The following is a 14,730-nucleotide window of genomic DNA, read 5'->3' on the forward strand; positions in this document are numbered from 1 at the left end:
TTAGTACTTATCAGTTGGAAAGGTAGTGCTGATTTTAGGAAGGGGACATAGTAAAGGAATTGATCTTGCCAGTCTGAGGTGGGGGAGGGTATGGACTCTGCTGTGGTGAAAGTATCAGCTTAAAAATGCTTGTGAAAGTCTAGTCTGAAAGAAACTGTTAGAAATCTGGAGAGGAAAGGAATTGTGACAAGTTTTGCTTTCTTGAAGAGCTTTTTGTTTTCCATGTGCTTGGTTGTGTGCGAGTTAGGAGTATGACAGACAGGCCTATTACTCTTAAAATGGAGGCTTGGAGATTGTTCATAATGCTTTGATTCATTCAGTGTTTTAAGCTTTTTTTTTTTCTTTTTCTTTCACTAGGTAGTTTTACAGCTTTGATAAATTGAAAAGTAAACAGCAAATGCAGGCTCTATAGTAAGAACAAATGCATGTTTCCTGTTGTGTGCTATTCTTGATCTGGAATTGTATCTAGTTTAAACATTCCCTTTGTTCCACTGGGTTCTGTTGAGAGTGCTCAGTTGGTCTCATCGTCCAGCCTCTTACTGGGTAGGAGGATATCTTGCCTATGAGTAGTGCACTTCTGTGATAGCAATGTTCTATCAAAAAGTGTTATAAGGTCACCTGGGCTTCAAGTCATTTACATTTCATGTCCCACTGACTCAAGACATGTTCTGTTACTCAATAATGAAATGGACGTGAAGTCAGTTCAGATGAGTAAGGGCATTACTGCTTCCTCTGCTATGGATTTCACTTGCATGTGAAATTACTGAAAATGTTTAGAGTTCCAATAGTAACTGTCATTTGGTTTACTGTTTGAGCATATACAGGTTTCTCTCCTATTATAATGAACATACTTGGTTTTACCAGTTTAACCTCTGCTAAGAAGAATTGATGGTAATACTTTAACAAGACAAATACAGTTTTTCAGAATCTACGTAACTTCCTTTAAGTAGAAGAATAAGAAACTTCAGATTAATAAAGTTCTGTTCAAAGTTGCAGAGAGAATGAAGATGTTACCCTCAAGTTGTAAAATTAAATAACAAAAATAAAAGCACCTCGTGTTCCTTAGTGTTAACATATTCAGTGTCTCATTTTAGGTAGAAGGCCAGTGTTCTTGGTTGAATTATTATTTTCATGAACTCTTTGATTCAATAGGTACAAATATCCATACTGTTTAGGCTCTGTGACCAAGCATGCCATCCAGTCAAGTACAGTAATCCATTAATTATAGCTGTGTGTGTTCTGGTCCTTTGCTTTTTCTTTGGTGAATCAAAGTAAAAATATGAGTAACTGCTCGCTTTATCCCAGTGTAAGGGAGGAGTGTATGTGTGAGGAAGCAGTGAAACAGAAAAGAGTTGTGTTTGAATCTAATCTGTCTTGGACGGGATAGTGAAGTTTTTTGCACAGATGGGAGTGAAATAATGCCTAGTGTCTTGCAATAGGTACCTGTAGTGGTTTTGCCAGGTTTTTCGTAGCAGGGTTTAAAACAAAGAGCTGCCAGAAGCTTCCCCTGTAGCTGATAGGGCCAGTCAATTCGAAGATAGACCCACACTTGAACCAGGCCTGGCCAATTAGTGATGGAGGTAACGCCTCTGTGAATCATGTATTTGAGAAGGGGAAGTTGTTGCGTAGTTGCTAAACTTCAGCAGCAACAGGCAGTGAGAATGTGAAAACATGTCTGCAGACACCAAGGTCAGTGGAGAAGGAAAGTGCTTAGACCCTGAAAGAAAGACTCCTCTGTGACCTGTGGTGTGAGGACTATGGTGAGGTGGATTGTCCCCATGGAGGCCACCAGGTAGCAGAGACCCACTTGCAGCCTGTGGAGGACCCCATGCCAGAGCGGGTGGATGCCTGAAGGAGGCTGTGAATCTGTGAAGCTCAACCTGGAGCAAGTTCCTGGCAGGACCAGAGAGTCTGTAGGAAGAAAGGAGCCCACACCAGAGCAGGTTTGCTGTCAGGACTTGTGATCCTGTGAGGGACTCAGGCTGGAGCAGTCGGTACCTGAAGGATTGTTCTGCCAGCGGATGACCCACGTTGGGGCAGGGTGTGAGGAGCTGCTCCTGTGTGAAGCCCCATGGCGGAGCAGTTTGTGAGGAACTATAGCCTATGGGAAGGAACCATGTTGGAGAAGTTCATGAAGGACTGTCTCCTGTTGGAGACAGTGTAGCATTGGGAAGTGTGAGGAGGCCTCCCCCTGAGAAGAAGCAGCAGCAAAGTCCATCTGTAATAAGCTGACTATAACCCCCATCTCCTGTGCCGCTAGGGGGGGAAGGAAGGAAAGTCATGGGAAGAAGGAGGTGTGGGGGAGGTGTTTTAAGTTTCAGTTTTATTTCTTATTTCCTTGTTTTTCTATTGTTCCTTTCATAAATCAAACCTTTTTCTCCCCAAGTTGCGTCTGTTTTGCCTATGATGCTAGTTGCTGGGTGTGATCTCTCTCTCCTTATCTCAGCTCACAAACTGTTTGTTATATTTCTCTCTCTCTCCTCCAGTTTAGGAGAGGGAGTGATTTTATCACTTGGTGGACACCTGGCTAAACCACCACAGTACCTTAAAACATTATGCAGTCAAGTGCAAGGAATAATGTTCAATAACAGTCCTTGGAAAGAATGCAGCAGGTAGCACTAACAAAGTTTTGTTGTTAGGTTATGTCTGGGTGCAGGAATGATCTACCAGTCAGTAGAATACCACTAGAAAGTGATGTACAATAAATTCTGAAGAGCCAGATGGAATTTAATAAAACTACCTTTCCTGAAGCAGGAAAGTTAGTTAATTTCCACTTGTGAACTTGTGGATGTGGAATATACCATATACCATCAGTGTGGTCTTAAACTAGTACATGCACTGAGTTTACCTTGATAGAGATATGCAGTTGATCTTGTAAATGTTGGATTATTTGGAAGAACGTTATGAAAGCTTAATTCTATTTCTTTACTTTGCCATGCTTACGTTAATCTTTGCAAATCTTAAAACAGATTTTTGTTCAATACTGTTGCTGATATCTGGTTGCCTTTCAAATATTATACTGTCAGTGAAGCAGTTGTTTTTATAAAGAGCAGAACGTTTGTAATGTCTATGTGCACAGCTGCAACATGTATTCCTCCTCAATTTGTACTCTGTGGTATCGACAGTAAAACTAGAAGTAGGATTAGTTATTTGACCTTCTTCCAAACTGAAGATGCATGTGTTCCATGGCATTAGAACAAAACTTTGGGGAATTTCCTCTACTTTTATAGCTGTTGTTCTCAGATGGGAGGAGTGTCTGAAGAGCCCTATCTGATGCTGCTTGTGCTTGTGAACTAGGGTGTTTTCTGATCTCGTGTCATCCATGCCCTTTACATGATGAGAGGTGTAAGTAAGTGTTCCACCATTCTGGTAATGACAGTGCTTGCTGCCATTGGAGGCAGGAAAGTCAAGTTGTTTTCCATTGTGTGCATAGAAGGTATAACCGTTGGAGATTTGCCTTTGTTGTCTGTTAGCCACGCATCATCATCTTTTGCTGTTTTCCTTGTTTCCTCCTCTTTTTTACTGTGATGTGGATTTCTGTCTGCTCTTCCTTGTGTGCAAGTCCTTGCATATGTGATAAACATAATTTGAGACTGTGAGGAGAGGAAGAAAAACAACAGATTAAATGAGTAAGAGGAGAAATGGGAAGAGCAGTGCAAGGAGCTGGTGCCAGGGGAAGGAGTGAGTAGAAGTTGCACTTGCTGACCTGTAGTTATGATTCAGCTATGTGTGTTTTTGCATAGTGTTGCAGATGAAACCTTGTACTTTTCTCATGCAGTGGTACTAACACCACCTTTCTTAGGCTGGTTCTGCACTCGATTGTTTATCTGCCCCTTCCAATAGACTATTAATATGTTTACGAACTAAATGTCAGTCTTTCTGGTTGTTTCCTACAGATAAAATTTTGCACGGTTATTTTTATCTCCCTTCTGTAGTCATGAGGTCATCCATTTCTTCCTGTTTAAAGTTTTCTTTTATTCATGTTTCTGAACGTGTCAAAGCAGATGAGCATGCTCCCATTTCTTGTACCCAGGTCATAAGGCCACCTTGTGTCAGGTGAAGAATCTCCCAAATGACCCTTCTCTTAACTCAGTCGAGAGTTGCATGCAGGTTATTGGTGTCAGGTTAGTGGGTCTGATGGCAGGACTCAGGGGGCATTGCTGTGAGGTTCAGTTGTGAGTCTGGCAGGTGTCAGTCTCACCTAGACCAAGTGATGTCTGCTGGAGACCAGGAGACCATGAGGTATTTGGTTTTTTAGCATCCTTCTTAGGCGTTGTTTGAGTGTATAGCTTTTGAATTCAGTTTGGCACGCTTGTCCTCCCACCTGGCCTGTGCATCAGTGGTCTTTGCATCTCCTGTAGGTTGCATAGGAACTGAGGATAACGCCTGTCAGGAGCAACTGGGCTGAGGTGGATGTGTGCTCAGCTGCTGACAGGTCCCTGCCAGGGTGCAGTGACGTGGAAAAAGTCTCCTTGGTGGGAGTGGATGATATCACTCAGTCCTAGAGAGAGTTGGAAACCTGTGTTTCTTCCGTGGAGACAGCCTTGTTTGAGGGGGCTGATTTTGAACCCCAAACAGTACCAATGTCTCATGCTTGAGAAAACGTCAGAGATCTTTGTGCTGGGCTGACTTGATGGATACATTTGAAAAGGCCAAATGCTGTACATGAGGTTTGTGTTCAGCTGTGTTGCAGATAAAAAAGCTGATTGGCATGGTCAAACCTCATCCCTGAATTTCATTACAAAGCTGTGTCTTGGATGACATAGCAAAGGTGCTTTTTTAAGTCTAGGTTTGGGTTTCTCGCCCTGCAGCTGGGACAAATGGCTTGTCAGGCCACAGTTATTTTGAATCCTTTGCTATCAACAGAATTTCTCCCAGTGACACTAGGGTGTGAACGTGTGCCTTCATCCTTCAATTCTGAATTGTTAGGGGTTTTTTTTTAAGGTTCATAGCAGCGTAAGTTGCAGGAGTAATATAAGGGCAGTGTCAGTGATGGGCTTTAGTGTACTCTAAGGAGTAAGCTAACTTTAGGAATTATAATCGTTAAATGAATGTGAAAACTTAGAAATTTTGGGGGTTTGGGGATCTACCTGCTTTCAAAACCCTTTCTGGGGCCATGGATCACTCTCTTACAGGAAACCACACCTTGTTTTCCTAAGGAAATAACTTCCACTGTCAGTGTTTCGCTATCTTGAGCCTGTTGGTCAGTTTGAGGTAACAGTAATGATTGGGAAGAGTCCTGAAAGTAATTGCTTGTGTTTTGTTTTGCTTTCCCTTTCCCTTGTGCTCGGCTTGCTTGCACATAATATCTTATTAGACTTCTGAAGGGGAAGTGAGAAGGGTTTGAGCCTTACCTGTTCTGGTTTTGGCAGCAGCTGCCTCATTGCTTACCACGTGTGTCTTCGTCGCAGTCAAGACACAACAGAGGTGGTGCCAAAGAGATGGAGAAAAGGAAGCTTTTTTCATTCTGCCTGACTGTTGCGTAGTTTGTTAATCTGCTATGTGTAGAGATTCTTTTCATTGATCTCCAATGAATTACTGCTGTGCAATTATGGTTATTGCTTGTGTGTGAAGGAGGGGGTCTGTCCTCAAGGGAATTCACTTGTGTGTATCAGATGTCTAAATTGGCAGGTTCTTTAGTGAACTTTGTGTCCCTTTTCCTGAAGCTTGGATCTGAGCCTGCTTTATTTTTCAGAGTTTCTTCCTGCCATGTCCTTTGAACTCTGGTACTGCTCACTGCAAAGGAGTTACTGTGACTGTGTGTGGTGTTACCTATGCTTATGGTATTGTCTTAAATTGGAAATGATTGTGTACCAGAAATGTGGATGTGTGTTGTTATGGCTGTCTGGAGAGGACCTGTGGGAGTGCTGACAGTGGGGTAGGAAGTTTTTGGGATAGACCCTGCTGATACAAATGTGCTATTTGTCTCCATTTGAAGTCTGCACAGATTCAAGAAGCAGAAAAATCCCCCAGACTTGTGAGATATATAGTCCATCATATAACTTTGTGATTGGGAAAGCTGAAATGAGAAATCTGTTGAACAAAATCTTTTATAAAGAAATATTCAGGCCAGTTCTGACCAGACTGATCTCAAAAGTTGGGAAGTTTGCTTCATCATCTTTGTAGGAACTGTCTAGTTGAGGAGTTAATGTTCTATGATGGGTAGGTAAATCATTTTGGGCTGTTTAGTCTAGAGAAGAGGAGACTGAGAGGAAATCTTATTAACATTTACAAATATCTAAATGGTGGGTGTCAGGGGGTTGGGGCATCCCTTTTTTCTGTTGTAGCTAGCAACAGGACAAGGGGTAACGGGATGAAGCTGGAACACAAAGTTCCACTTAAACGTAAGAAAAAATACTTCACTGCTCAGGTGAGGGAGCCCCGGCACAGGCTGCCCAGGGAGGGTGTGGAGTCTCCTTCCTTGGAGATCTTCAAGACCCACCTGGACATGTTCCTATGCAACCTGATCTAGGTGAACTTGCTTCTGCAGGGGGTTTGGACTGGATGATCTCTAAAGGTCCCTTCCAATGCCTACCATTCTATGATTCTAAATACATGCACATAAAAGAGCAGGGAAGGCACGTGAGTTACTACTGTGTTGCAGCTGGTTCATAATTGTGATCACTTTTGCTGCTTTGAAGCATTTATTTGCCTTGAACTTAATCTCTCTTACATGAACATGTACCATTTTAATTCCTAGATTGGAATGATGAGCAATCCGAGCCCTTACAGCCAGCCATATAGTCAGAATACTGGGCAGCAGATTGGAGCCAGTGGACTTGGGCCTCAGATGCAGAATAAAGCTGGATTGCAGAATAGCTTACCACAGTTTTCAATGGACAAGAAGCCAGTTCCTGGGGCAGGAATGCCTAACATGGTAAGTAGAATTAAAGATGTCTCCAGAAAATGTTGTAATAGACCAAAGTAAAACAATACGTTTAGGTGTTGCCATATAAATTTTTTCAACTGTCTTACCCAGTACAAATGCATGCTCTGAATTCACACATAATGCATACACTAGCTTTAACTCCTAAAAAGGCTGATACAAAGCAGAGGGATGAGTTGTGCTTTTTGTGTTAATAAGCTGCACCTCCACTCTTTGCGCTTCGTACTCTGTCAGCAGAGAAAATTAAATGGAGATCCTTAACCAAAGTGAGCTTTTCACTCCTCTGGACACATCAATTCCCCTATCCCATCCCCTCTCTTGTGGTTGGTGTATTGGGCCCCTTCTGCTCAGTGTAACTTTGTCTTGAAGATAGTTTTCCTTCTTGCACTCACTGATACTTTTGGGAGAGAAATATCCCTTCTCAAACACGTGTTACCTATGATAGGGCTTAGAAATCTGTCATGTGTTCACTCCTGTTCTGAATTACATTCACACAACAGTCCTGATGCTGTAGGCTCCCTGGCAGTTGTTGCTGTAGTAGCCCCGATGCCACTTCCTTCTTCTGCCCTCCCACCTCCCTTCCCCCTTATTACAGCAGGACTTGAGGAAGAGGGAAGTAAGGGTGGAAGGAAAAGTGGATAGCCCAAGCTTATAAAGGGCAGGCCTTCACATTGGGTTTCCTAGCTTGAACTTAACACTGGTGGTGGAATGTTTGCTGTGTTATTTTAAAAGCTTAAATTGGTTAGGGTGTGACATGGAGCATGTCCTGCCTTCTCTCCCCTTAATTATTTTTTTTAATTTGAGAAACAAATTCACGTTTCTGAATACAGCTTGTGTTTCTCCCTGCTTCACATTGCACTACCACGCCCCCTCCAGGAGGGCCAGTCTTTTGATCTTAGTAACTGTTGCTGAAAAAGCATGTCTAGGTAACTTTTACATTAAATTCCATTATTTTTGTTTTGTTTTTTAAGTTGAATGTGAAACATTGCAAGTCTAGCAAACTGCTAGGTTATATGAACCGATACAGAAGCACTCAAAACTTCCTGTAGAAGTTACTTACCCTAGCTGTAGAGCTGATGTTCAGTGCAGAGTACATAACTCTTTTGAAGTTGAACTGCTACTGAACCTAGGGATGAAAAGTTGCTGTTAATCTCAGTTGTTGCTTAGAATGATGGGCTGCAAACAGGTCAGTTAGAGTCATACTGGAACATATACTGACTCTGAGAGGACTGAGTAATTACTGAAGTAATTGCTTGTAAAATAAAAGGTTAATTATCAGTATTGAAGAGCTGCAGGAGGAATGTAGGTAGCTGAGCTTTAAAAATCTGGAAATCTCCAGAAACATCCTTTAAAACCCTCTGAAGAGTCTGCTATAAACTAGAAGTTGTTGAACTCAAGTGATACAAGCAACAGTCTCTAAAGCCTCACTTCTTTGCTGAGTACTCCTCAAACTTCACCTGAAAGAAATGTGAAGAAATCTGAAGAAATAAACAGAAGTACAGAGGAAGCTCTAGATGTTGCCATACTCAACATTAGTTCTGTGACTTCTGTTTTCCTGAAGTCATACTTAATCTCTAGCAGAGACTAGGAGATTCTTGTTTTGAATACCTATGTGCAAGTTTCCCATTGAATAAGGTTCCCAGAACTTCCTCTTCGTTCTCCTTTCTAGGAATGGTGTAATTGAGGCAGCTTATACTGAAATAGAAGAAAAACTATTCATTCTAAAAGGTGTTTTATTCTGTTCATGCAAAAATTGTGTGTGTGACTTCTGAGCCTCAAAAATGAGGAGGAGGTTGGAGATCTGTGTGCTATTAATATTTTCTGGTTGACCTAGCACTGCAAATTAACCTGTACAAAGTTCTGCTGGCTTTTGATAAGGCAAGAGCTAGGAATAGGAAAGTGATATGGGGAAGAAATTGTGGCTGGCAAGAGAATTATTGCCAGGACTGTTGCTATGGGGTATATTTAATATGAGTCATCCAGAACCACAGATAGGTGGTCTATTCACTGAGTCACAGAATGCAGTAGTTGTTTCTCTTCCATTTTGTTGTTGTTGTTCACTTGCTAAATCTATTTTTGACAATAATCTATTTCTGAGAATTTCCTTCCTGCTTTTTCCAGGGCCAGCAGCAGGCTCCCCAGGTTCAGCAAGCTGGGATGGGGCCTGCAGCTTCTCAAGGAATGGGGTCTGGAGCACCAACAGCAGATCCAGAAAAACGCAAACTCATTCAGCAGCAACTCGTTCTCCTCTTACACGCTCACAAGTGTCAGCGACGAGAACAGGCCAATGGAGAGGTGCGACAGTGCAACCTCCCTCACTGCCGAACCATGAAGAATGTCCTGAACCACATGACACATTGTCAGGCTGGCAAATCTTGCCAGGGTAAGTAGAAGAGTGGATATATAAATGCAGTCAAAGTTTGCAGGAAGAGAAGGGCTCTTAGAAACAGGTGGAGCACTAGCAGGTAGCTTGGGAAGTTGTGGTTCTCTTTTTTTTTTAACCTATCTATTGCCTTAAGACTCAAACTTTTTTCCAAGCCTTTAAAGTTTAGGTAAGTTAGGAAGTGACAAGATGGCACAAAGAGATGAGTCGAAGATGTTTTGCTTAACCTTGTAATACACTGTAAGATCTTTTGAGTGCTGCCTTCTGGTAAGGGTAGACACAAAGCAGGAACCTGCCAGTAGGAGTCTACTCATCTCCCTTATATGGAAAAGAGAAATCCCAAGCAATAGCTAGCCAAGAATTGGAAGTGCTACTGGTACTGGCGAACTTAGTCTATCCTAGTAGCCAAGGAAAATATGTGCTACCTTTTGGGTAGCTTAATCTCATCTGAGTTGTGCCAATTGCTTCGTACTGTCTGCCTGATGTATATGATGTTATCCTTCAAACCAGGGAGCTGTAAGCTTGGGTGTGTAAAATAGAGCTTTCAAGTAAACTTTAGCTGAGCCAATAGTACTTGAAGAAATCTAGCTGCATTTTCAGGATTACTTAGTGCTGAACTCTAGATACAGATGGGGGCCCCAAGAGAAAAAATGGTTGCTCCCTATCCAGTTTGCGTTGACCCTGTGAAAATACTGACAGTAGTTTGTGAAAGTTTCTTCATTCTGCTCTCTTTCTCAGTGGCACATTGCGCGTCTTCCCGACAAATCATCTCCCACTGGAAAAATTGTACGAGACATGACTGTCCCGTATGTTTGCCTCTGAAAAATGCTGGGGACAAAAGAAATCAACAATGTAAGTCTACTGGGGAGTTCTGTGTATTGGATAAATCATAAAATGCATGTTGGGAGTTAAATTTTCTTGTACCTAGGCAATAGAGGTGATGCTCTTGAACCTGGGAAGATGTACTATGGTTTTCCTCTTGCTGTAGGGTCACAGATTACTTTTGTCTTCAATAGCTAGAGTTTATGGAAGCTTTGTAACTTTATTGGATTTTCCTAGCAGGAGAGTGGTAAGGGTGAACAAGTCACATCACTCGTAACCAAATGGTTGGCTTTTCAGAACCCATTCAGCTGGGAGATGGTGGTAGTGAAGAATGATGTACACATACATAAAGGGTTGTGTCATTTCAGCCCTGATGATATTTGGTTCTGTCTTCATCCTTTGTGTCCCCTTGATCTTGCTGCCAAAACCTTTGGCAATATAAAATATTGTCATTGTTACCTGTATGGGTTTTTTTCACTCCATTCTTTAATATTACTCTTCTCATGAGTGTTGTGAGCTCTTTTCTTGTTTAAAGAAATCTTTCTCTTTTTTATTTTTTTTTTTAAAGAGGCATTACAGTGGCTGTTGAAGACCTCTGTGTACTCTTCTGCCTTTAGCCTCTGGGACGTGGTGTCCCTGTTTTCAGTTTGAAGCAAACAGATGTGTCCCAAATACTTAAGAGTGGGATTTCCTCTCAGCAGCTCAAGGGGAAAATGGCATGTTGTTGGAATGACTGGTTGGGTCCAAACTTGTCTCCCTGTTTCATGACAGATTTTCCAGACCTGACCTCTTCTCTGCATGCTCTTAGAAGGAGATATTTTAGTTCTGAACAGCCTGTGCACTCTTTACGTTCTTTCCCTGCTTTCATGGACCTCTTTGGCTACCTGCAACTGTCCTGATTAACTTGATGTGTCTCTTCCAGCGCTGCTGGGTGGACCTGCAGTAGGACTTGCAAACACTGGCTCCGTGGGCGTGGGGCAGCAGTCGGCTCCCAGCATAAACACTACCAGTCAGATAGACCCCAGCTCCATCGAGAGGGCCTACGCAGCCCTTGGACTGACCTATCAAGGGAACCAGATGCAGACACAGCCCCAGGCTCAAGTGAAGAGTCAGCAACAAGGACAGTCACCCCAGGGTCTGCGCCCTATGAATCCTATGAGTAAGTTCATTTCTTACTATTAAAACACAAACTACAGGCAACTTTCCCATGCTATATCTAATGCAAATTTTCTTAACCTTAATACTGATGGCTAATTTGCAAAGGTATGGCTTTGTAATATTTCAAGGCTTGAGAGAGCAAGCTGCTTAATGGAACAAGAACATTAGAGGGCCCAGGTGCCTCCTCTTGGAAAACAAGTTCTGTGGGAAAAATATTTTCTTTAGAAAAAATGATTCTTTTTGTTTTCCTAAACAATTTTCCAAATCATTTTATTTAACATTGTTTTGTAGCTTTGACTGTAGCATAATGCAAATTTCAGGCTGTTTATAGGTTTTTAATAGGAAAGCATGTATTGGGATGCCTGCATTCAAGTGTACTTCCTTGTCACTCAGACTGCAGCATTTTATAGTTGAATCTTTGATGTGTAATGTTTGTTTTAAAAATGAAAAGTACTAAATAACAGGCTTTCTCTCTGAATGTTCTCATGGGGACTCCACTATAAATTGTCTGTGTGTTTTATTGCAAAATCACAAAAAACTACGTAGCTTTAACCTAGCTATCACTAATGTCAAATGAATAAACCTTTTACCATCGAATCTAATTTTGGTAGTTTGAGATGACATCTCTGGAATTTTTTTGACCCCCAACTCTGAGTTGCTTAAGTAGAGGTGTTTGGTTTTTTTAATGGGAAAGTGGAAAGATGAGCTGGTAGAGGTTTATCATAAGCTCATATGGGATTGCAGTAGTCCTGCCTATTTGCTCCATGACAAGCATGTGCATAGAATGAGTGCTGTGTACATACAGGAGTTCAATAGTGAAAAATGTGAAAAATTACATGTGAAAAATTACATGTGAAGACGTGTGTGTGAATGAGTGTGAATTACATGTGAAAAATTACATGTGAAAAATTACAGAGGAAAGTAGCAGTTGGTTGTGGGCTGCAATTTGTGCTATTTCTGCACCAAAGGGTAGAATGGGTAGAATGTACTAGCTATTGAGATGACTGTTCCTCATAGATTGCATGCAAGTTGTATACTACTAAAACTGCTTTCTGGTGTGTAACACCTTTTCTTTAAAGGAGAGGGGAAAAAGGTTCCCAAGAACTTAAGTCTTAAAACAATTACATCAATAAACATGGAAAACCATATTATTTTGGTGGTTTACAAATGGCCTAGTTTCTAGAATCGTGTTAGCATGAGAGCCTTGAAGGACTGAAAGGAATCTCATCCATTTTTCTGAAGCAAAATAAAAGGGGGCTTTGGTTTTGTTTGTTTGGATTTTTTTTAAATTTATAGGGAGTTTAACCTGTGCATTCTTATTGGGTACTCCTTGTAGCACTGTTAAGAGAATCAAATGAAAAGAGTTGAAAGTAAAGAGCTGAAGCTTAAAGGACAAGCATGAAGAGTGTAGACTTGGGATTGTTGTTTCAGTATTAGGAGCAGGTGGCTAAGGATGGATACAAATGGTGAGACAAGAATTATCAGGTCATGACCTATGTGACAGCAAGACCAGTTTAGGAGAAGCAGCAGGATTTGGTGAGGACAGCAATGGGAAAAGATGCAGTCCTAAGAAGATCGAACTAATGACTCGGTTTGGTGTTTGAAAAGTGAGAGTTAAGGCAAAGGTTGATAGTTGTCTTCTGCAACAGCTTGCTCTTATACATTAAGGTGAATTTGGGAAGAAGAAAGTGATTGAGGGAAGGGAAACTGGAGGCAGCTTTATGAAAATACTGTTAAGGACTTTGTTGTAACAGGAGAGGCATGTATTAGGCTTGAGGCACTTAATTCCAGTGGCTTTCTCTTATACGCAGTGTCTAATATTGCTTGAAACACAGATTCTATAGGATTCAGATGTTCTAAATACATGTGAAGCTTGATAATGACTTTCATGCTGCTAGTCAGCTTCACAGAATGATCTATTCAGAAGCTCCAGACAGAATTATGCTGCATTTTTCTTCGCTATTTGAGTCTTAACTGTAGTGTGTGAAGAAAAGAGGCAGATTTTCTTCTGGTGATTGAAATCTGCTGTGATTCAGAAAAGCAGATTTTGGTATGTAACAAATCCTGTAAAGGATTGTCATATTTTCCTCCTTAGTGCAAACATTGAAATTAGCTGTAGGATCCATAAGTATGGAGTGGGTGAGAAGGGGACCTTGTCAGATGTAGGTGGTAGCTGATGTGTTTTTGAAGCTTTTGTGAATAGATATCCTAGGCCCCTGAATGACAAAAAAAAAAAAAAAACAACTGCTGCTAAACAAAAAAATAGAAGTCGTTGGTAGTGCTGAATGTTTAGTTGAGGAGTCACAGAAAATTACTCTGGAACATGATATTTGAAAAAAAACTGAAATGTTTGCTTATTGAGAAGTTTATGAAGATGTGCAGAGGAGTAATGTGAGGTGATGCTTCCCGGGAAGGTCACCAATGTTGTGCCTCAGACTTTTTCCAAGTTTGTAAAAGGAAGAGGGTAATGAGATTAACAGGTAGTTAAACTCACTTCAAAAAAAGTCAAAGTACTTGAAAGCCTAGACCCTTGTTATTGGTGAACAAGTACTGATTTTGCACAGCAAATGGGCTGTTCATTTAAGAATACTTATTCTTCTGTTTTCTAGGTGCAAATCCAATGGGAGTAAATGGAGGAGTAGGGGTTCAAACCCCTAATCTGCTGCCTGACTCAATGCTGCATTCAACCATGAATTCTCAGAAGTAAGTTGAATTCTTTGTACCCCTGTGATTTTGCTTTGGTCTCACGACACTTCTCGCATAAACAGTAGGATAAATGCCATTGATGCCAATCCCAGCCTTTGGATTTTGTAGCTTTTGTTGCCATTTTTCAAATCCTTGGGTAGGGACAGCATGTACTTTTTCATGGCGTTGTTTTGGTGGCTGTGCAGCTATTTCTGCCGAGTTTGTCCATTGATTAGGGAATGGCTGAACTGGCACTTTGTCCTCACACTGTTCTAAAAGAGGCTGTGACTGTAAGATGACTAAGCTTGGGCTAGACTTTTGCCCTCAATTCTTGTTCTGTTTTTGAAGCCCCATGATGAGTGAGAGCGCCAATGTTGCCAGTTTGGGAGCCCTGCCAACAGCTCAACCATCCAATACTGGAATTCGAAAGCAGTGGCATGAAGACATTACTCAGGATCTCCGAAACCACCTTGTTCATAAATTGTGAGTAGCTAATAGCAAAGCAATCTCCTCTTGTGTGAGTTGCTTCCTTTGGGATGCATGTAGGGGGCAAAACCCAAGTGGTTAGGCTGCATGTGAAGGGAAAGCAGGAGCCTGAAAGGTAAGTTCTTGCTGTCTGTACTGTTACTGGAGCTGCATCTGCTGGGTTGGGGCTATTGTGCTGGAAATGTTCCACTCCATAACTCAAGCCACAAACACTAGGAGTATCCTCAGGTGCCAGTAGTAGTGCCTCAGTCTGTGGGAAGATTTGCTGCTTTGTGTTTGGATCACTGGGTTTAGAGCTGATGTCTTGGTT

General features: G+C 41.6%; 1 protein-coding gene across 2 annotated transcripts in view; it reads left to right on the forward strand.

The window, feature by feature from the left end:
• EP300 (E1A binding protein p300) overlaps positions 1–14,730 on the forward strand; it is a 65,133-nt gene that overhangs the window by 19,114 nt on the left and 31,289 nt on the right. For both annotated transcript variants that reach the window (XM_062013011.1, XM_062013018.1), the window contains exons 3-8: positions 6,701–6,877; positions 9,008–9,269; positions 10,008–10,121; positions 11,014–11,250; positions 13,859–13,952; positions 14,283–14,417. In XM_062013011.1, coding sequence (XP_061868995.1) covers positions 6,701–6,877; positions 9,008–9,269; positions 10,008–10,121; positions 11,014–11,250; positions 13,859–13,952; positions 14,283–14,417 — 1,019 coding nt within the window. The remainder of the gene's footprint in view (positions 1–6,700; positions 6,878–9,007; positions 9,270–10,007; positions 10,122–11,013; positions 11,251–13,858; positions 13,953–14,282; positions 14,418–14,730) is intronic.

The sequence above is a fragment of the Colius striatus genome, chromosome 1 (genome assembly GCF_028858725.1).
Source record: "Colius striatus isolate bColStr4 chromosome 1, bColStr4.1.hap1, whole genome shotgun sequence".
Classification (NCBI taxonomy): Eukaryota; Metazoa; Chordata; class Aves; order Coliiformes; family Coliidae; genus Colius; species Colius striatus.